We start from the raw sequence: 23,273 nt of genomic DNA, 5'->3' as shown, positions 1-23,273 counted from the left end.
TAGAGGAACTAAGTGTATGTTATCTAGGCAAGCTGAAAGGGTACGATACAACAGTGTGAGTTAATAGAGGTGCTGTGCAAGCTGTAATTATAAGTTTCCTAGGTAAGCTGAAAGGGCCGTCATTTATAGTCACTGTCATATTCACACCGCATGCTGTCCTCAGGGAAACGACATAACTGCAGGCAGCCAATACTATAGCCTACCTGAGGGAGGACGTGTGTTATAGAAAGCTGGGCATCTAGGCAGTCTTCGTGGTTTAATAGAGACTTCTCCAACTGCCAAAAGTCACACGATTTCCCAAAACACTGCATGCTGTGTGTGTATACCAGAGACCACTGTGACATTGCTAATCTCTATCACAGCTGTGTTCAATGCACAACCAGCATAGCAGTTTACTGGATAACACAACAGCGCAGCATACTAACACAGCAGCTTATATGCCATATGAATATACAGAGATCTCTCTCATATTTCCAGCCTATGTCACAACTCTGATTAAGACATAATTAGCATAGCAATGCACTGAATCTTATATTTTGGCTGCTTCTTATAGGACCTCTATCAACTAACACCCTGTGTGTCCCAGTATTGGCTGCCTGCAGTTATGTCGTTTCCCTGAGGATAGCATGCTGTGTGAATAGGATAGTGGCTATAAATGACGGCCCTTTCAGCTTACCTAGGAAACTCATAATCAGGCTGCTTGCACAGCACCTCTATTAACTCATACTGTTGTATCATACCCTCTCAGCTTGCCTAGCTAATATAGAGAGATGAGCGAGCACACTTGTTTAAGGCAGATACTCAAGCGAGCATCGGTCTTCTCGAGTAACTGATTACTCGTTTGAGCAAATGCAGGAGGGGGGGGGGGGGGGGGCGCTCTCCAACAGAGCGGCCAGCAGGGTGGCTGGAGATTTCACTTCTCTCTCTCCCTAGTCCCCCTCTATTCACCTAACACACTGAACGATCATTACTCAGGATTTTATGCAGCTTAAATGATGAGCGATGATCTGAACGATGATCCTTCAGTGTAAACAGCAGCCGTTTAGTACTGAACTGCCACTTTGTTAAGTGGATGGAGAGGGGCGGGAGTGAAATCTCCTCCTGCTGTCCCAGCCCCTGCTGGCCGCTCTGTCAGAGAGCTAGCGATACTCGCTCCTGTGAAACAGCACGGGAGCGAGTACACACAGGGACGAGTGTTGGGCATCGTTTGCCCAAATTCATCCACTGTAAATGGGCTTTAAGTTCCTCTATGGATCTACTCCAGATCTAGTTCAGCCACCTACTCCTTTATTTTACAGTGACTTTGTCCTTTTCTGAGCGCATATATGTTAATCAAGTATACAATTTATTATTTTGTGTTTGGGAGGGTGTAACCATTAGGCTATTCCCTTGCCTCTGGCAATTTTCTTCATAATTGTTCGTTTAGCCAGGCATACCCCAGGGCTGTCGCCTTCCCTTACAATTGGTACACTCTTCACATCGCGGTTCGGGACCTGCCAACAAGTGTGACCGTTTGATAAATACTGGCACCATATCTCCAAGCACCAACAATCTGCCCAAAGAGAAGAGTCGCTCAAGTCACCACATTTACCCATAACTGCCAAATGTTGCCTTATGCTGCGCAGGAGAGATCGGCACATTACCTGGGAACAGATGGTGATGCAGCCATTAAGGGCACCGCGTTACTGATCACAAGGCATCACGTGCCGGCTGTTCCTAAGATGCAGTGATCATTCAGTGTATATGTACATGGGATGAGCAGCATTGGTTGCATATGAGGGTGGAACGGCTTCCAGCGGAGGAGCCTGCTAATGACACCGATGTACAGAAGTCCATATAGACACACAGCTCACCAATGCCTTGCGCTCCAGATTTGCACGTGTAATGCAGCAGAGTCATGTCCGTCAGTCCATCCCTGTCATTGACATTACAGCCACGCTTCAAAATCTGCAAACAACCAATAGTTACATACAAAGTGAAAACACAGTCGGTGCAGAGATGCTCAAAATGAATACCAAGGGAACACGTAAGCATCGCCCTTTTGCCTCGGTCAGGTGGGTATACATTGTATAGAAAAGTATATTGTACTATTCTTATCTATGCAGAGGCCTGCAAGAGAACATTTAAAAAAACATACATTTTTTTTACAATGGGCGATGTCTCATTGTAGGACTGTCCAGTGAGATGTGTTAGAGCCTTCTGTCAAAGGTACAATTCAGGGCATACTCCTGACATACACAGAAGGCTCTAATGCAGGAATGCACAACATGTAGTTCACAATGCCATTCTGTGCGGCCCCCAATCATCTGGATGCAAATATCTATGCATGGCTGCTCACATGTAGTTTCCATGTCAGGGTGAAGAGTGGTGGCACATTGCAGGGCAACAAGAACATGCAAGTACTAAGGGTTCAATGTGCCGCCCTGTCTTGGTCACCTATATATTAGCCCTTGGGGCTCCAAAAGTGATAGTCAGGGTCTAGGTCTGTGGTGGCGAACCTATGGCACGCAGAGCCCTCTCTGCTGTCACGCGCGCCGACGGCTGCTCACCACGGTACTGATCGACAGGGGTGCTGCAGCTCCCTGGCTGGTAATCACGCAGCGACGCTGATCCCGGTGCACACTCTGATGTCAGTGTGTGCACCCAAGATCCTCCTCCCCTGACCTCTCATCCTTAGTTCAGCAGAAGAGGACAAGGGAGGAAACGTTCCTTTTTATAACAATGGAGGTAAAAATCAGGTTGTGGTAAGCCACACCCCTAGCCCCTCCCCTGACCACACCCTGCGTCCCGCTTTGGGGCTCCACGAGAAACTATTGCTTCAAAAAGTGCTCCATGGCTGAATTAGTTTGGGAAGCACTGTATTACAAGTCTCTAGACCCTTTTGGAACTCCAGAAAGGAGTATGTGAGTTAGAGGCATCGTATATGCAGGCAACTCTCCTTATTGCAGTTTATAGGACTTCTGAAACGCCCAGCCATTACCTTGACACCCATCATTTACAATGGAGAGAGCCACATGCATTGTCTCTTCTCTCTGCAATGCTGATTGGGGAGGAAGTTGCCCCCCAATTTCTCAATAAGTGGGAGTCCTGGAAGTGGAACTTACTTCAATTTATTATGAGGTCTCAGATTATGAGGTCCCTTGTGGCGCTTGGAACTGGTTTAGTATGTTGCCCTGAGACCAGAAAAGTTGTGCATCCCAGCAGTAATGTGACATGACTAGGGCCTATGGGGCAAACACACTAGAGATGATTTAGTAGAAAGTCAGGAAGTGTTTAGAGCAGCGTTTCCCAACTCCAGTCCTCAAGGCACCCCAACAGGTCATGTTTTCTGGATTTGCTCAGTACTGCACAGGTGATGTAATTATTGCCGGAGCTTCAGAGGTGTTCTTACTATAGGAGATCCTGAAAACATGACCTGTTGGGGGCGCTGAGGACTGGAGTTGGGAAAAACTGGTTTAGAGGGTGGAAGAAAAGCAGAAAGACTGGAGGAATCTAGAGAAATCCCTCCAAACATACGGAGAATCTGAGAGAAGTAACATTAATGTACATAGGGGTTTTCCACTAACATCACATATGGTCTATCAACAGGAGCTGGCATAAGTGTTTGATAAGAAGGTCTAGACTCTTAGGGCTAGGAGCCCCCTTATCAAGGCTAAAGGGGTTTTGCTCTCCTGTCTGCCGGTTTTGGAACATGTAGACAGTATGTTATGTTTAAGAGATGGTCTTGTCTATGGAAGTGGGACGTAGGGTGGGTTTTAGACATATAGCATGAATAGAGGGGTGCGGTGTACAGATGTAGCAAACTGTAAAGGCTTTAGACACAACGACAATCGCTCAAAAGTATGTTTGGAGCGATTCTTGCTCTGTCTAAATGCACTGACATCGTTCGGTTTTCGTGCACGAGTCATTGATCGATGAATTCTAGCTTGCTAGAATTGAGCGATCAGCTGTCATCAGTGGAGCAGGCTGTTATCAGCCGGCTGCACTGATAAGATTCTCTGTGCCTGTGTCCTGCTGTGAATTCACAGCGGGGCACGAGCTGCAAGCACAGAGAACACTACAGCCATTTGCTTGCGTACAGCAGCTGTATTGTTCTATTAGCGGCCGCGGCGGTGTCCCACTCCAGCTGCATATTCTATAGTACCTAATTAGCTACTTTAAAGTATGCAAAGATAATCGCTTAAAACTGTCATTTAAGCTGTCGTTTGAGCGACTTTTGGGCGATCATCTGTCAGTGTGAATGGGGTATTATTTGCGTGATAACTTTCCACAACAAGTTACCTTAAGAGCCATTGTTCTCTTATCTTAACACAACAATGGCCATTGAAAGGGCAAAGAAATCACGTGCTGTAGTTATACAGAGTAGATTTTAAATCTGTGTCGTTAGAAGGGGGAAAAAAAAAAAAAGTTACATGTTGACGAAGCTAGTGTGTTTAATGGGTCACATCAGTGAGTGGGGATTTCCTAGCGCAAATCCGCACACACGCATTTGCTGCATTGAACTAGGCTAAATGTGCTTGCAGATGCATGGCTGCGAGAAGTGAAAACCACAGCAAAAATAAAAATCCACCGATTTCTGCCACAGTGTTCACTGAAGCCGACCCAATACAGATTTCAATCAGGTGACCATAAACTTAGGCCATGTTCACATGCCGCAGTTTGCTGCAGATCCAATATTAACCCATGGAGATTCTGTATTAAATCCACAGTGAATTCTGCACAAATAACCCTACCCTGCGCTGTAGTGGAGACAGGGTGCATTTTCAAATCCATGTTGCAGAAGAAAAAAAAAGCATGCCCGGGAATACTACGTCACAGACATGCGCAGAGTGATTTTTAATATATATATTTTTTAATTCTCCGCACTGTTCAGAGCGAAGATGCGTATCGAAATGCTGCCCATACCTAATACATGCATGTGGACAGCATTTCATACACAGCATATCCAAGGGCTGCGTAAGATATGTGGAGAAGTAGATCATGCTGCAATTCTCCAATGTATCAATACGCAGCGCCTACATGCAGGTGTAAACGGAAGAGTGAAAGTCCATTGACTTTCATTGACCCCATTCAACGCATGTTACGCATGGGAAATACACTTGCGTAATAGGCAGTGACAATACGCCAGTGTGAATGAGCCCTTAGGACATTTTCAAAATTTGCTGCACACTGTGGGATCGATCCTGACTTCCGAAAGCTTCTTAGCATTTTCTCTGTACTGAACCTGCTTCTCTAACCTCCTCACTTGCAGTTACACAGAGGTGCATAAACTCACCTCCTTCCCAATGACCTCTATGTTCTGCTGGACTTGGGGGACCCATTGTCTTAGGATAGCAAACAGCTCAGAAACCGAGGTGTTCGGATCAAACAAAATATCCTGACAGGAGGCGTCGTGTGGGTCAAAGAAGGAGAATTCTGCAAAAGAAAAATAAATAGGAATGATTTGATGGAGAGGTAAGAAAACCCAAAACTTTCTGATCAGCGGGAGTCCAAAAGGGGCAGTCGAGGATGCGCCCGCTGCTATATTTATTACATGGGAACTGCCGGAAGTAGAAGTTCAGACACTCCACTACCTCCGGTGCTCCCACTGAAATGAAAGCAACGGCGGGACACACGATCAACCGCCGCTACATTTATGTGAGGACCTTCAGGATCCCCATTCTTGTGGCCGTTGAAGGTTTAAGTTGTTGGATTTCTGCCAATCCGAAAGTTGTCCCTTACCCTGTGCACAGGCGATAACTTTAAATATTGGCACAATTCTTTTGAGAGCAAACCAGAAGAATACAGAATGCTGCTTTGGATGTGACTGGAGTAGAAGACATTATAACTCAAGCAGTAGTACAAGATAAGTAATGCTGAAAATCCCATGCTAAAGTGTTGTTTATTTGCCATCGCTGCCAGGACTTCTATGTCTGAACACGTATGAAAACGTCAAGGTATGAAGTTTGCCCAAAGCAAAGAATCCGCTGGAAGTAAATGAGGTCATGCAAGTGGCCATCTTAGATTCTGATACGTAATATGTTACATATTTCGCACATTTGATAAAGAGCCTGATGTCCCATTACAACAATCTCTTAACACATACCTGTTGAAGCAAAGACTCCTGTCAGGCTGTGTGCATACAGTGGAATCAATGTCAGATTTGTCTAAATGGTCGCATCCAAGTCACGGATTTCTAGCGCAGGTTTGCCCTTTTAGTTATCGCAGACCCACATGCCGATTAAGCCCTTTTTAATCGGGCAAATCCACGTCCAGATTTCCCAATGCCAATTCAAAATCAGGAAGGGACATGCCACTTTTTTGTCCACACGAGGATTTCAAATCTGCACCGTAGGGACTTTGGCGCAGACCTGTATTTTAACCCCTTCGAATCCAATTTTGGATTCAGGGTTTCCTAAAAGGTTCTCTCTTTTTGCTGTTATACACGGTGCCTCTGCTGTCCAAAGCCAGTGTGTGTGCGCGACAGAGAGGCTCCGACAGCGGAGTGGCTGGCAATAGACGGTAGGAATACCCTGTCGGACGTCTTCTGACATTGGAGCTGTACAAGCTTCAATCAGAATGTAGAAAAATGTCACAGTGGATTGAAAAGGGTTAATGCACTTAACACTTTTAAATGCGGATTTTGCAGGGGCTTTGATGCAGAATCAGCAAGAACATGAGATCTGCAAGGTGAAGAGTCAGCAGCAGGAATGTAATAGACAGTAAGGAGCTGCTAGATAAAAGAACAAGGCTGGGGGCCACCAACGGGACGTTTCTGGAGTTGAAAAGATTCTTTTGAGCAATTCTCGTTGTGTCTAAATCAGCCTTTACATGTCGCAATCAATAATGATCTCATGGCATGTGAAGGTTTCACAGGGGGCGCTCTCCCTCTGTGATGTCATTGGCCCTCTGCTATATAATTGCAGAGGGCCAATGGATTGCAATGGCAACCAAATTATAATGGCATCCGGGTCTGCCATGGGCTATGATCGCGATTATTATCAGTACTGCAGTATATTATCACAGTGATCATAGAGAAAAAAAATAAAAAAACAAAAACTTTTTTGCCCACTTTCCTATTTTTCTTTTAAACACTATATCTCGCCTTCCCCCAAAATGAAATAAAAGTGATTAAAAACTATAAGTACCCCAAAATGGTACCAATAATAATATTTTGTGCGCATTTGCAGATGAAAGGGGATGCGTGAAATACAGTGTAAGAGTGCGGGGAAAAGAACACATCTCGAGCTTACTGGGCTAAATAGCCTTTTAAATCACGCCTGTGAACAGTTGTGCAAAAACGGAAAAGAAAAAAAAAAAAAGCGTATATAATTTCCGCATTGTTGTAATCGTATCGACTCGCAGAAAATCATGCAGGATAAATGACATGCTAATGCTGCATGATTACTGCTGCTATAAAAAATAATAAAGGCAGAATTGTGGGTTTTTTTCTCCCTGCCCTACAAAAAAAAATTCATACAAGTTATGAAATACATTATATGTACCCAAAAAATGGTACCAATACAAACTACAGCTCGCTGCACAACCCCCCCCCCAAAAAAAAAAAACACAAGTCCTCATATGGCCAAGTCGAAAAATAAAAAAAAGTTATGGCTTTTGAAAAGTGGAGTTGAAAACCCCCCAAAATTGTTATGTCCTTAGGCCCAAAATAGGCCGCAGCACTAAGGGGTTAAAGGTTAACTGCACTTAAAAGAACAAAAAAAAAGCTGCTTTTGAAATGTCAGTGCAACATGTCAAAAGTGTTTCTCAGTGAGTTCTGGGTGCCGAGATCCCCCGCTGATCACTGAAATGAAGGGGCTGCAGGCTGACATTGTTGCTCGTCTGTCAGCTCCTCTTGACAGCCGAAGGCGAACAGCGCTCAGGTGAGCTGCAGCCCCTTCATTTCAGTGATCAGCGGGGGTCTCGGCACCCGGAACCCACAGAGCAAAACTTTTCACATGTCACTCTAACGTGGTTTTTTTAACATATATTACTATTGCTTCCTATAAAAGAATTGAATTTACGTAATTCCCCCACATATCAGCGCCGGCTGTCGGCTCCCACTCACCGCAGTCTGACGGCATTGGAGCAGCAGCAACGGAGAAAGTGACCGGTCGGTAGGAGTCCTGATAGCACGCCTGGAAGCGGCGTAGAACGGGCAGAGTGTGTCCTTCGAGGTACCCGACAGTCAGGTCCTCAATGGTCATTTTCTAGAAAACCACCTGCGGGTGCAGAAAGAGAAGAAGGACATCAGAGAAAACCCACAAGAGGCTGGACAAATGCCAGGACTAAAGCTGTTACAATAGGGCAGTGCCAGGCACAATCAGATCGCCCACGGTGCCCCTCTCTCCTGCCTGCAGCTGTGCCACTCGCTTGTCACCAGGCTCATTAGATTTCAGAATATCCCGCTCTTCTGTCACCTCCCTCGGCATATTATACACTGCCACTATTATTCCAGCTTCAGCAGAAAACTCTGCGCGTTCCAAACATCTCAAGGGTTTCTGCAATTTATTACAAGAGCTGATCGCAGACAGAGAGAAGCCCAGCAGTGTTATCAGAGGGACGCCAGGGGAACATCACACAACCCGAGGAGGCTGTAGCTGCGAGCTACCGCAGCACTGCCTCTCCAAGTCCTCCCAGCACCCCAACCGCCCGCCGCGCCGGGAAAGGGTGAGATTACGTTCAGACGACGCGATCCACGTTGGAAGAATCAAACAGAGTTCAATAGGAGACACGTATAAGATAGCACCACCGTGGATCAACCCATTCAACGAGGCCAACTCACGTGTGGCTTCCAGACACGGAAAATACATCAATAAGGGATATCCCTTTTTTTCTGCAACATGGATTTAAATTTTTAGGACGTAAAATAGAAACATGCGCGGCCGTGCGCCAACGTGACCACCACTTCATTCATAAAGAACAAATGGGGATCCATGCGCTCAGCAATCTTCCTCCTTCCCATAGAAGTGTCATGGAGTGGCTGTCAAGCATGCGAAGCGATCAAGGGATCACTGGAGGTCCCGGCACTCAGGTTTCTGACATTTATCCCTTGTACTACGGAGTTAAGGGGACGCAGTGCGAAGAAGGGCCGCAGAGCCTCAGGATCTCCCCGATCGCCCGTGCGACAGATCGTCACTTTATAGGTGCCGTCGTTGGTCTTCAGAGGCGGCGGCTCCCATCAGAGCTGTAGAGCCACATCATAAAGTTATTCCTGCCTGAAGCAACTTTATAAATAGTCACAGTTAAAAATCTCCTCTCGTTTTGTGTCTACAGCTCCTATGCAAACCCATGTACATATAAACCCTGCAGTCTCTTGACCTAAAGTAGAAAGTAAGCGAGGAGGGAGATGGAAGAGAGCGTTAGGCTGTTTTCACACGGCCGAGAAAGTCGCACGAGAGTCGCCCGTTGCGAGACGCACGAGTATGAACCCCATTCGTTTGAGTGGGGTCAGATGCAACGCGGGAAACAAATCGCGTTACGTCCCGTCTTTGGCTGTGCCCTCGCATTGCCTATCTTTTTCAATGAAGGCCGGCGGCAGCATCACACCATGTGCTAGGTGCATGCGATGCGATGTCCACCGATTGAAAACAATGGGAGACCCCCGCGCCCCCCCGCTGCGGCTGACGCTTCCACGAAGTGATGCCAGACAGTTTTGATATAAAAACGTCTTGCATCCAAGGGGGGAAATAAAAAAAAAAAGCATGTTGGCGAGCGCGATATCAGGCGGTCATTTCTGGTCCGATATCACACTCGCCCGTGTAAAGTTAGCGGGAGGCCATGTTCATACGCCATTTTTTTTCGTACCATAAATTCTATTTCAACTTCACGCTTCATTACTTTCAATGAGAGTCAGCGCCAAAGTCTACATGCTGCAGACACGGATATGAAAACCATATACGGTATATATAAAAAAAATAAATAAAAAGTCGGAATCGGTCACTTGTTGACGCGGATTTTACACCCGGAAATCCATTGATTTGTGCATTGAAAAGAGCCAAATCCGTCTGTAGAAGCGCGGCCGTACGAATTAGCCACAAATACGCCTCATTTTCTCACTTCAGACGCACCGGAAAAATTTGCTATGAAAACTTACGGCGACCAAAGCCGAGGAGCGACGGGACGAATCCTCCACGGTATTAAGGCGTCTCTCCCTCAGTGTACCGGCGGCCGGGTGTCCTCACCGGAGGCTTCAGATATTTAATGACAAGCAAACTAAAGTCGTCTCTCTACACAGTAATTAAGTCAGTGGGTGCGCCAACTAGTGGTGACATCACCGGAGGAGATCGGGCAGACGTCATCGCCGGGAATTACACTGAGGTATGGAGAGCTGAGGGGTCTGACGGAAGCATCACCGTTAGACATAGGGTCTCACAATACATACAGAGGCGCCGTACAGCAGAACTTGAGTTTAGCTTTGTGCTTCATCTAAAGGGTTTATCTAGTTGTAACCTATTAATGGGACCCCACGGTTCAGCACTGAACTCATTTTGAATAGCCTGCAATACCAAGTCTGGCCACTGCAATAGCAACGGAGCCTTCTGCTTCCTATACAGATCGGCTTAGTGCACAGCAACAGCTGATCAGCAGGGGTCTCCAACAGTGGGCTCTCGCTAATCTACTATTGATGGCCTATCTGAAGGCTAGGACTGGACAACCCCTTTAATTACTGTTTCTACAATATCTGCTTGCTGTCATTGAAGAGGAATAGTCATTAGCAGAGATTTACCCTTCGAATGTACCATGAATCCCAGCAAGAAGTGCAGTACATGCATGTGCCAACCTCATTACGTGGCAAATTTCATACGCCGGTATTCGTGAAAAGCAACAAATTTATTAAGAGGTGCCCGCCTAACACATTTACCGCATCTCTGGGTATCCGTGCGCCAGAGAGGGAAATCTACACCAGCTATATGCTAGCATTCATGCCGGCTTCTAGTGCAAATTCATCAGGCAGACCCTCCACCTACCTTTTAAAAAGTGCTGAGAGAAGCGGAAAAAAGGCAAAAAAAGAAAAACTTGTGCAAAAATATATCACTTTTTTCCTCTCGAATGGCACAAGAACTTTTAGGTCCTCTTCACGAGGACGGTTTTCCGCAGCTGCTCCACAAGTAAAAATGTGGCCAAATCCACATTATTTAGGCGACCCGGCCGCCGCAGATTTACTGCCGAATTACTGTAATCCATTGTGGAAATGCCCACGATTTCCCAAGGCGCCGTATACTTCACCCCGTGCTTTACTTCCACTACAGTAGGGAGGGGGGTCCTCTCTCCTTGGGGAGAGCACCTAGAAGGTGAGCGAGGGCATGCAAGCTCCTCTGGGAAATATGCAAATTCACTGACAGAAAGCAGAGCTCTTAACGCTGGAAAACTGAAACAAAGATGGGGATTTACTAAAGGCTTTATGTGCGTTTTCTTGTGTGAAAAAAAAGCGCAAAATCCTTATCAATAATCTGCTATTTCACAAATCCCAATGCTTTCCAACCGGAGGCGGAGCATCGTACAACGCGACAGACCTACAATGGTTTACGCCGGAAATTGGAAGACATTTCGCGCGTTTACACCGCCAGCGCAGATTTCACATCTTACGCCAACGTACCTCGGACTTTCTCAAAATATATTCTTCGTGTCGCCTATAAACGGAAGCAGTGCGGGATCCATAGTATGACAGCAACTGGAGGACCTTGCTATGTGATAACGGGGTCCGTTGGGATACCCCAGCCCATTCCAATGGGGAATATAGCGCTACATGCAGTGCTGTTCGTTGGCGGAGGCTCCAACGCAGATGTGAACAGAGCCTGGAAAGCTGTACGGCCTTCCGGCATACGACCATTAAAGGGTTACTGCCACCTCGCTGGTGTTCACATGGGCGATTCGCACACCAGGCCGTAACTCGAACAGTAGTGAACGACGGCGCCGGACACATGCAGCCATCTCTGCGTGCATTCCCCACCTAGATGAGGGGTAGGAGACGTCTCTTTAGGTGGGATGGGGGTCCCCTGTTCTGCAGGTAGGTGGCCCCCATATACATCTACCTGACACTTACGGCACATGCTGTGGAGTCTGCATCGTAGATGGGTCTCATTCACACTACGCCTCCACCTGCCAACCCTGAAACAAACCCACAGACCTCCTCCGTGGTACCAAATAATGGGAGCGGTCAGCATCCGACCCACGTGACCCCAAATGTACCACTTTATGATCTGCCATCACTCCCGATCAGTGAACGCGTCCGCCCCAGGTCTATTGCATAACCCTCTGTGCCGTCGCAGATAAGGACCCACCCAACGTACCTGGCCGGGATCCCAAGAACCGTCCGCAGCGAGGAGGAACATGTCTGGGCTGTTTTGACACTTCAGAGTTGAAGTCTTTGAGAGGCAAATCCGGGCGCCCAGATCTGTCCTCGCGGTATTCATTCTGCATATGGATTACATCATACGCGGCTTGCGGTTACCGACGATCCGTGACATCAGTAGCTCATCGGTTAACAGGGGCATACAGAACAAGAGAAACTACCCCTTCCCTCCCTTGCTGGGTTCATGGCGGCCTGACAACCGCCCCAACCCTCCGCCGCCACTAAACCTCTAGTGATGGAGTAAAACCAGCGCCATCCATTCACAGACCCAGCAGTCATACCGCTGCCAGACTGGCATCATCTGAACCCGGACAACAGATGGAAGTTAGACCTCAGCACAGAGTTCAATTCCAATGTTCGACCACTAGAGGGAAGTAGAGCCTCATCTACAGCTACTACATAGAAGTGTCAGCTCTGCAGACCAGTGTGAGCTGCTCCGAGCCATTATGTAACGGCGAGGATCTTACTCCGGGTATGGCGGGCCACGGCGGATCAGCCCTACGTGGTGCAGAGTCAGGTACAGTCCGCAACATAATCTGCGCCCCACTACTGTCAATAGGAGTCTGCGCTGTAGTCTATACTCCGCGGATCTGGAACCGGCGAGTCCTCAAAAATCCCTGGTTGATGCGAACGGGACTTCACAACCCGGTTCACGTTACAGAGAAGTACTGCGGAGATTTTAGGCTTCACTATAGAAAAATATTCCCAATGAAAATATATATGCGCTACAGAATGAGAATGGAGCCAATCCACAGCAGAAACCCCAAGGGCCGCCTTGTGTATCTTCATCTGTATGTCCCCCAGCACCATTATGGAAGTCACATGACCCATTTCTTTCTACCTACCAAAACCCCCTTGCATGCACTCCCCCCTGTTTCATATCACTGCTAGCCTCCTTCCCCCTCTGGCAGCTGTAAATATAATCCCCAGTAAATCCCTTAGTCAGTGTCCTTCCCCTTCTTGCAGATGTAAATACACTACGTTGAGAAAAGTATTGACCCCACCCCCACTAATCCTGTGCCGTCAGGTGATGTGTGAGCAGTGGGTATAAATGCAGGGTTGAGGCTCGGTCTGAGGGGCAGAGTGTCTGCAGACTGCATTGGCCCAAAGCCCGGATCTCAATCCCATTGAGCATCTTCGGGATGAACTAGACCGCCGTATCTGTGTGCCCAACACACCCATCACCCCACCACCACCACCACCACCTCCCCCAATCCCTATCTGAAGCTCCTCCAGGAATGGAGGCAAATCCCTCCACACATCTACGGGGATCTGGTGGGAAGCGGGCGAGGAAGGCGACAGCAATCATGGAGGCCAAAGGAGGCCCAACACCGGACTGAAAAATGGGAATAAAACCCCCATCTATGTGTCCCAACACTTCAGTCGCCATATAGTGTAGACAGATAAATGAGGAAGACATGAAAGATGAGATAAACATGGGTTGATACAGAGTCCCCAGTCAGTCTTTTTCCTCTTGGAGCTATACATTTAAAATCCCCAGGCATCTTCCACCTCTGGCAGCTGTAAATACAGTCTGCAGTAAATTTTCCAGTCAGTCTCCTACCCCCCTCCAGCAGTTGTAAATATAGTCCCCAATAACATCCAAAGTCAGTCTCCTTCCCCCTCTGGCAGCTGTAAATGGGGTACTCAATAATATCACCAGTCAGTCTGCTTCCCCCTCTGGCAGCTGTATATGGGGTCCCCAATAACATCCCCAGTCAGTCTCCTTCCCCCTCTGGCAGCTGTAAATGGGGTCCCCAATAACATCCCCAGTCAGTCTCCTTCCCCCTCTGACAGCTGTTGATGGGGTACCCAATAACATCCTCAGTCAGTCTCCTTCCCCCTCTGGCAGCTGTAAATGGGGTCCCCAATAACATCCCCAGTCAGTCTGCTTCCCCCTCTGGCAGCTGTATATATAGTCCCCAGTAAGTTCCACAGCAGACAGCAGTTGTACCATGGAGTAATGAGCAGTGACTGGACCATCAGGTCCTGGAGGACTTCTACTGTACTGAGCCTCCATCCTATCAGTGGTCTCCAACCTGTTGGGCGCAGTGGGCCGGCCGCTAAGAACCAGATAAGCTGGTGACAATCCCCTGCAGCCGTACGGTGCCGCTCCCATCGCTCTGAACATGAATCCCCCCCCCCCAACCCCCGCAGCACCCAGGGGGATTGGCCTGTAATTAAACTTTCATGCCGATTCCCCGTAGTGAAGGCTGCGGCTGCAGAGAGTGCCCAACAGATGGTGATAATAGGGTGCGCCAGTGAGATCACCATCCTGACACAGCTGATTACAGCAGCAGGAGCGATGCTCTGCAGCCACAGCCTCCTACAAGCTACCAGGGCTCATTCACACGGGCGCATCCGATCCATGAATGTACTGCGTGTTCACGGGCGGCAGCTCTGCGCGGTCACTGCCGATTTTGGCCTTTTTTTATGAGTAATCGCCGCGCATTTCTGCGTGTAAAAGAAAGAGCCGCTCCGCTGGATTTACGAACACGTATGTAGCATGTATGGCGTGTCCACTGCATCTGTGCAGTCCAACTCCCTCACCGAGCGGAGGCGAGACGCGGGTAAGAGCGCCCCGATCAATATATTAGGGAACTGTATTACAAGCGACTGTCCGCGTCCCAGTCGCCCCCCCTCACCTGTCCGCGTCCCAGTCGCCCCCCCTCACCTGTCCGCGTCCCAGTCGCCCCCCCCTCACCTGTCTGCGTCCCAGTCGCCCCCCCCTCACCTGTCCGCGTCCCAGTCGCCCCCCCCCCTCACCTGTCCGCGTCCCAGTCGCCCCCCCCTCACCTGTCCGCGTCCCAGTCGCCCCCCCCTCACCTGTCCGCGTCCCAGTCGCCCCCCCCTCACCTGTCCGCGTCCCAGTCGCCCCCCCCTCACCTGTCCGCGTCCCAGTCGCCCCCCCCTCACCTGTCCGCGTCCCAGTCGCCCCCCCCCCTCACCTGTCCGCGTCCCAGTCGCCCCCCCCTCACCTGTCCGCGTCCCAGTCGCCCCCCCCCCTCACCTGTCCGCGTCCCAGTCGCCCCCCCCCCTCACCTGTCCGCGTCCCAGTCGCCCCCCCCCCTCACCTGTCCGCGTCCCAGTCGCCCCCCCCCCTCACCTGTCCGCGTCCCAGTCGCCCCCCCCCTCACCTGTCCGCGTCCCAGTCGCCCCCCCCCCTCACCTGTCCGCGTCCCAGTCGCCCCCCCCCTCACCTGTCCGCGTCCCAGTCGCCCCCCCCTCACCTGTCCGCGTCCCAGTCGCCCCCCCCTCACCTGTCCGCGTCCCAGTCGCCCCCCCTCACCTGTCCGCGTCCCAGTCGCCCCCCCTCACCTGTCCGCGTCCCAGTCGCCCCCCCTCACCTGTCCGCGTCCCAGTCGCCCCCCCTCACCTGTCCGCGTCCCAGTCGCCCCCCCTCACCTGTCCGCGTCCCAGTCGCCCCCCCTCACCTGTCCGCGTCCCAGTCGCCCCCCCTCACCTGTCCGCGTCCCAGTCGCCCCCTCAGTTACCCCCCTCACCTGTCCGCGTCCCAGTCGCCCCCTCAGTTACCCCCCTCACCTGTCCGCGTCCCAGTCGCCCCCTCAGTTACCCCCCTCACCTGTCCGCGTCCCAGTCGCCCCCTCAGTTACCCCCCTCACCTGTCCGCGTCCCAGTCGCCCCCTCAGTTACCCCCTCACCTGTCAGTATCAGTGCCACCAGCCCCTTACATGTCACTATCAGCGCCCAGTTTTCCTGTCAGCGACCCATCAGCCCTCATTTTCCCCGCCTGTCACTATCAGCCCCAATTAACCCTGTTACCACCTCCTGTCACTAGGAGCCCCCCCGTCTCCCTTCGGTTCCCCTCCTGTCACTGAGAGCCCCCCGTCTCCCTCCGTTCTCCCGCCTGTCACTGGGAGCCCCCCGTCTCCCTTCGGTTCCCCTCCTGTCACTGAGAGCCCCCCGTCTCCCTCCGTTCTCCCGCCTGTCACTGAGAGCCCCCCGTCTCCCTCCGTTCTCCCGCCTGTCACTAGGAGCCCCCCGTCTCCCTCCGTTCTCCCGCCTGTTACTAGGAGCCCCCCGTCTCCCTTCGGTTCCCCTCCTGTCACTAGGAGCCCCCCGTCTCCCTCCGTTCTCCCTCCTGTCACTGAGAGCCCTCCGTTACCGTCACACGATGACCCTCAGCGTCTCCCCATCCATCCATCCAGCGACCAGCGCTCACAGCGGCCCCGCCCCCTCATACGTCACGGCAGAAGCGAGCGTCGTGACGTCACCCAGCGGCTTCAGTGTGAGGAGAATGGGCGGGAAAGACGAGTGAAGTGACAGTGGGGCGCGCGACGGGACGACTGTAGGAGCGCGGGGGGCTGAGAGCCCCGGATATCCCTTCATGTAGGGGGGCGGCGGGCTGAGAGTCCTGAAATCCCCTCACGTAGAGGGGCGGCGGGCCGATATCCCCTCACATAGCCGTCTGTAGAGGGGCGCCGGCCGATATCCCCTCACATAGCCGTCTGTAGGGGGGCAGCGGGCCGATATCCCCTCACATAGCCGGCTGTAGTGGGGCGGCGGGCCGATATCCCCTCATATAGCCGGCTGTAGAGGGGCGGCGGGCCGATATCCCCTCATATAGCCGGCTGTAGTGGGGCGGCGGGCCGATATCCCCTCATATAGCCGGCTGTAGTGGGGCGACGGGCCGATATCCCCTCATATAGCCGGCTGTAGTGGGGCGGCGGGCCGATATCCCCTCATATAGCCGGCTGTAGTGGGATGGCGGGCCGATATCCCCTCATATAGCCGGCTGTAGGGGGGCGGCGGGCCGATATCCCCTCATATAGCCGGCTGTAGTGGGGCGGCGGGCCGATATCCCCTCATATAGCCGGCTGTAGTGGGGCGGCGGGCCGATATCCCCTCACATAGCCGGGTGTAGGGGGTGGCAGGCCGATATCCCCTCATATAGCCGTCTGTAGGGGGGCGGCGGGGCGATATCCCCTCATATAGCCAGGTGTAGGGGGTGGCGGGCCGATATCCCCTCATATAGCCGGCTGTAGTGGGGCGGCGGGCCGATATTCCCTCATATAGCCGTCTGTAGTGGGGCAGCGGGCCAATATCCCCTCATATAGCCGGCTGTAGTGGGGCGGCGGGCCGATATCCCCTCATATAGCCGGGTGTAGGGGGGCGGCGGGCCAAGAGCCCCTGATATCCCCTTATATAGCTGGCTGTAGGGGGGCGGCGGGCCGATATCTCCTCATATAGCCGGCTGTAGTGGGGCGGCGGGCCGATATCCCCTCATATAGCCGGCTGTAGAGGGGTGGCGGGCCGATATCCCCTCATGTAGCCGGGTGTAGAGGGTGGTGGGTCTATATCCCCTCATATAGCCGGGTGTAGAGGGTGGCGGGCCGATATCCCCTCAAATAGCTAGCTGTAGTGGGGCGGCGGGCCGTAGTCCCCTCATGTAGCCGTCTGTAGAGGGGCGCCGGCCGATATCCCCTCACATAGCCGTCTGTAGGGGGGCGGCGGGCCGATATCCCCTCACATAGCCGTCTGTAGGGGGTGGCAGGCCGATATCCCCTCATATAGCCGTCTGTAGGGGGGCAGCGGGCCGATATCCCCTCACATAGCCGGCTGTAGGGGGGCGGCGGGCCGATATCCCCTCACATAGCCGTCTGTAGGGGGTGGCAGGCCGATATCCCCTCATATAGCCGTCTGTAGGGGGGCAGCGGGCCGATATCCCCTCATATAGCCGGCTGTAGTGGGGGCAGCGGGCCGATATCCCCTCACATAGCCGGCTGTAGTGGGGCGGAGGGCCGATATCCCCTCATATAGCCGGCTGTAGTGGGGCGGCGAGCTGATATCCCCTCACATAGCCGGGTGTAGGGGGTGGCGGGCCGATATCCCCTCATATAGCCGTCTGTAGGGGGGCAGCGGGGCGATATCCCCTCATATAGCCAGGTGTAGGGGGTGGCGGGCCAATATCCCCTCATATAGCCGGCTGTAGTGGGGCGTCGGGCCGATATCCCCTCATATAGCCGGCTGTAGTGGGGCGGCGGGCCGATATCCCCTCATATAGCCGGCTGTAGTGGGGCGGCGGGCCGATATCCCCTCATATAGCCGTCTGTAGGGGGGCAGCGGGCCGATATCCCCTCATATAGCCGGCTGTAGGGGGGCGGCGGGCCGATATCCCCTCATATAGCCGTCTGTAGGGGGGCAGCGGGCCGATATCCCCTCATATAGCCGGCTGTAGTAGGGCGGCGGGCCGATATCCCCTCATATAGCCGTCTGTAGTGGGGCGGCGAGCCGATATCCCCTCATATAGCCGGCTGTAGTGGGGCGGCGGGCCGATATCCCCTCATATAGCCGGCTGTAGTGGGGCGGCGAGCCGATATCCCCTCATATAGCCGGCTGTAGTGGGGCGGCGGGCCGATATCCCCTCATATAGCCGGGTGTAGGGGGTGGCGGGCCGATATCCCCTCAAATAGCTAGCTGTAGTGGGGCAGCGGGCCGATATCCCCTCATATAGCCGGGTGTAGGGGGGCGGCGGGCCAAGAGCCCCTGATATCCCCTTATATAGCCGGCTGTAGGGGGGCGGCGGGCCGATATCTCCTCATATAGCCGGCTGTAGTGGGGCGGCGGGCCGATATCCCCTCATATAGCCGGCTGTAGAGGGGTGGCGGGCCGATATCCCCTCATGTAGCCGGGTGTAGAGGGTGGTGGGCCGATATCCCCTCATATAGCCGGGTGTAGAGGGTGGCGGGCCGATATCCCCTCAAATAGCTAGCTGTAGTGGGGCGGCGGGCCGTAGTCCCCTCATGTAGCCGGCTGTAGTGGGGCGGCGGGCCGATATCCCCTCATATAGCCGGCTGTAGTGGGGCGGCGGGCCGATATCCCCTCATATAGCCGGGTGTAGGGGGGCGGCGAGCCAATATCCCCTCATATAGCCGGCTGTAGTGGGGCGGCGGGCCGATATCCCCTCATATAGCCGGGTGTAGGGGGTGGCGGGCCAATATCCCCTCAAATAGCTAGCTGTAGTGGGGCAGCGGGCCGATATCCCCTCATATAGCCGGGTGTAGGGGGGCGGCGGGCCAAGAGCCCCTGATATCCCCTTATATAGCTGGCTGTAGGGGGGCGGCGGGCCGATATCTCCTCATATAGCCGGCTGTAATGGGGCGGCGGGCCGATATCCCCTCATATAGCCGGCTGTAGAGGGGTGGCGGGCCGATATCCCCTCATGTAGCCGGGTGTAGAGGGTGGCGGGCCGATATCCCCTCATATAGCCGGGTGTAGAGGGTGGCGGGCCGATATCCCCTCAAATAGCTAGCTGTAGTGGGGCGGCGGGCCGTAGTCCCCTCATGTAGCCGGCTGTAGGGGGGTGGCGGGCCAAGAGCCCCTGATATCCCCTTATATAGCCGGCTGTAGGTGGGCGGCGGGCTGAGAGCCTCTGATATCCCCTCATATAGCCGGCTGTAAGGGGGGCAGTGGGCCGATAGCCCCTTATATAGCCGGCTGTAGGAGGGCAGCAGGCCCAGAGCCTCTGATATCCCCTCATATAGCCGTCTGTAGGGGGGCAGTGGGCCGAGAGCCTCCGATATCCCCTCATGTAGCCAGCTGTAGGGAGGCGGCGGGCCGAGAGCCCCCGATATCCCCATATATAGCCGGCTGTAGGGGGGCGGCGGGCCGAGAGCCCCCGATATCCACTCGTATAGCGGGGAGGGCGGCGGGCTTTGTTCACACAAAATACGCAGCATGCTCTGTTTTCCGGCAAATTAGCGCAGAGAAAGAGGACATATTGAACTAATTACTCTAATTGCCCATCTCGGTGGAGGGCAGCGGGTTGTGTGTATTTTTGCGCACTATTTGCACATGTAAAATGTTCACACAACATGCACACAAATACATCCCTTGGGGGATACGTAGATGTGCTGATGGCGGCTCAGCCTGAGCCCCACCCTAAGATAATATCTCTATAAATATATTTCAGTTATTTCCCACTAAAATAAAAACCTGGTAAATATGCATGTTTAAAATAAAAAAAAAAAAACATCTCGCCACGGCTTGCGGTAGAGGAAAACGCAGTCTGCTGCTTTGGCCGTAGTCACACAGCTGAGGTCCGTTCATATGAGCAAGTCTTCACTCAGACCCGCCGTCCGAGATTGAAAAAAAATGCTGCACTTCCTGTTTTCATGTGGTTATCACACAAGAATGGGACGTGAAATGCACGATGTCCCGCCCTGCACATGGATGGGGCGTCCGTATGTTGTGCAATGCGAGCTGCACCCAAGAATCTCGGGCACAACTCGCTGTCCCCCATGCAGCTAAGTAAAGACATGGAGACGCATGCCACCCCAATGGAGGCCATGATAAGGACAGTCTGTGTAAATATGGCGCCTAGGACTACATTCGCTATTTACACTGGGTGCTTCCATGATGTGTTGTCAGAACTTGTGAACACGGCCTTAAGCCCTGTATGTACTATATGAACATAATTCCCAGCCGTGTGTTCTACGGATGGCACGCGGACCCGTAATAGGCTATTCACACATCGCAGCATGTCCTATTCTGGCCCATTGTCATAGACGAGAATAGGGCATGCAATGTGCAGGACTAAGGGCTCAAGGGCCTATGAGTAATTTGCCGACGGTGAGCCGACTGTCGCAGCGTATGGCAGCGATAGTGCACTGCCCATGACAGCGTATCTCGCGCACGCTGTCATGCGTAGTGCGATTTGTTCCTTTTTGTTCTTAATTTCCTGCTCTGTTTCGTAGCGACGTCGCATATAGACAGCATTGAATACCCTACCCATAGAAAACAATAGGGCAGTTCATGCGTGATACACAGTGAAATAGGGTATGCTGCGATCTTTTTCACACGCAATGTATATACGCTAATGTGAGTCAACGTACTTTCATTGACTGCACCACATATCACATGCGTAATACGCAGTGAAATTACGCTTGAGGACATGAGCCCTTAAAGGAGTTTTCCCATTACTGTAAATTGCTCTACAGCCACTCGGTACTTCCTGGTTGCTGCTAATCAGAACCTATTACTGTAGCAGACAATCACTGACTACAATGGTGACCTTCTATGGCCAGTGATTGGCTGCAGCAGTCGCATGACTTGGTCAGTAGCCACCAGGAAGTACTGAGTGGCTGTGGAGCAGTTTTAAGTATTGTGAAAAATCCCTTTAATAAACATCATACAGTTCCCCAATGTCTTTCTGCACAATTTTTTCGTGCACAACAAGAGCAAGTGTCTGTGAGTTTGGTCTAAATTCAACAAGATACATTAAATATTATCCCTGCCCACACAGGCCTAACCTCTTAATGCCGGCTGCACATGGGCATATTATTATCTGAATGATCGTAGGGAATCATGTTCAAGTCCCTACTAGTTCAGAGGAAAAGTAATGAAAGGTAAAAAAGGAAACATCCTGCTAAAAAAAATTTGGGCACTTTTTTTCCCTTTAAAAAAATTAGACAAAAAAAATCTATACATATTTAGTATGTACTCAACAGAAACTGCCCTTACAAGGGTGTCAAACAACCTCCTGACAGCCAAATCGAGGGGCGATTACTCCCTACTGATCCTGTTCGACCTGTCCACAGCATTCAACATTGTTGACCACAAACTTCTCAGTATGCTCCGCTCCATTGGCCTAAAGGACACTGCTCTCTCCTGGTTCTCCTCCTACTTATCTGACCGTTCCTTCAGCGTCTCCTTTGCTGGCTCTACCTCCCCTCCTCTTCCCCTTGCTGTTGGGGTCCCCCAGGGCTCGGTCCTTGGCCCCCTCCTCTTCTCCATCTACACAGCCCCTATTGGACAAACCATCAGGAGTTTTGGTCTCCAAAACCACCTCTACGCTGACTACACCTCTTCCCATGACATCTCTGCACCTTTCCTCCAAAACATCACTGACTGTCTGTCCGCTGTTTCTAACACTGTCTTCTCTCTACCTAAACCGAAACCTCTCTAAAACTGACCTACTGATGTTTCCGCCCTCTACTAACCGACCTCATTCTGACATCTCCATCTCATTGTGTGGCACCATAACTCCCAGACAACATGCCCGCTGCCTTGGGTTCATATTCGAAGCTGATCTCTCCTTTACCCCCTATATCCAATCTCTTGCCCGAACATGTCAGTTGCACCTCAAGAACATCGCAAGAATCCGATCTTTTCTCACCGCGGACTCGCTAAAAACGCTCAGTTGCCCTCATCCACTCTCGCCTCGATTATTGCATCTCGTTGCTGATTGGCCTCCCCTGCACCAGACTCTACCCCCTCCAATCTATCCTGAATGCGGCAGCCAGGCTCATCTTCCTGTCCAGCCGCTACCCGGATGCCTCTGCCCTGTGCCAGTCGCTGCACTGGCTGCCCGTTAAATACAGAATTCAATTTAAACTCACTACCTTTATCCATAAAGCTCTCCACAGCGCTGCGCCGCCCTACATTGCCTCCCTCATCTCAATCCATCACCTCAATCCATCACCCAGCCCGCGCCCTCTGCTCTGTTAATGAAATCAGACTGAGTGCCCCTTTAATTTAATCCTCTTATTCTCGCCTCCAAGACTTCTCCAGAGCAGCACCAGTCCTCTGGAACGCACTACCAAAGGCTATCCGCGCAATCCATGACTCACAAAACTTCAAGCATGCTCTCAAAACGTACTTCTTCAGGGAGGCATACCATATATCTCCTAAACCAAACCCCCCTGGATGCCGCATGATAACATGCTCCCTGACCAACTGACTGCAATTCCCTGCTAGCCACCATCAACTGCCCCCCCCCCCGCAGTCATACCGTTTCTGCCGTCACATGGCTTAATGTCTGACCTTTGTCTATGTGTATAGCATCCTTCACTCTCCACCTCGCCATACCGTGCACATTTCCAGCCCCTTTTACCTTCTGTATCACCCTATTATCTGTAGTATGTAAGCTCGTTGGAGCAGGATCCTCACCCCTACTGTTTCCTTAAATTGATTACTT

General features: G+C 51.8%; 1 protein-coding gene across 1 annotated transcript in view; it reads right to left on the bottom strand.

Moving 5' to 3' along the window:
• The window catches only part of CLIP4 (CAP-Gly domain containing linker protein family member 4), a 61,254-nt gene extending 44,716 nt beyond the window's left edge, over nucleotides 1-16,538 (bottom strand). Inside the window, exons 1-4 of the mRNA XM_066595111.1 lie at nucleotides 16,461-16,538; nucleotides 8,048-8,201; nucleotides 5,276-5,415; nucleotides 1,854-1,947 (exon numbers count right to left, since the gene is read on the bottom strand). Of these exons, the coding sequence (XP_066451208.1) occupies nucleotides 1,854-1,947; nucleotides 5,276-5,415; nucleotides 8,048-8,186 (373 nt within the window). The 5' untranslated portion in view covers nucleotides 8,187-8,201; nucleotides 16,461-16,538. The remainder of the gene's footprint in view (nucleotides 1-1,853; nucleotides 1,948-5,275; nucleotides 5,416-8,047; nucleotides 8,202-16,460) is intronic.
• Between the last annotated feature and the right edge of the window lie 6,735 nt (nucleotides 16,539-23,273).

This window comes from Eleutherodactylus coqui, chromosome 3, assembly GCF_035609145.1.
Source record: "Eleutherodactylus coqui strain aEleCoq1 chromosome 3, aEleCoq1.hap1, whole genome shotgun sequence".
Lineage (NCBI taxonomy): Eukaryota > Metazoa > Chordata > Amphibia > Anura > Eleutherodactylidae > Eleutherodactylus > Eleutherodactylus coqui.
This window is presented reverse-complemented; position numbering and strand designations above follow the sequence as displayed.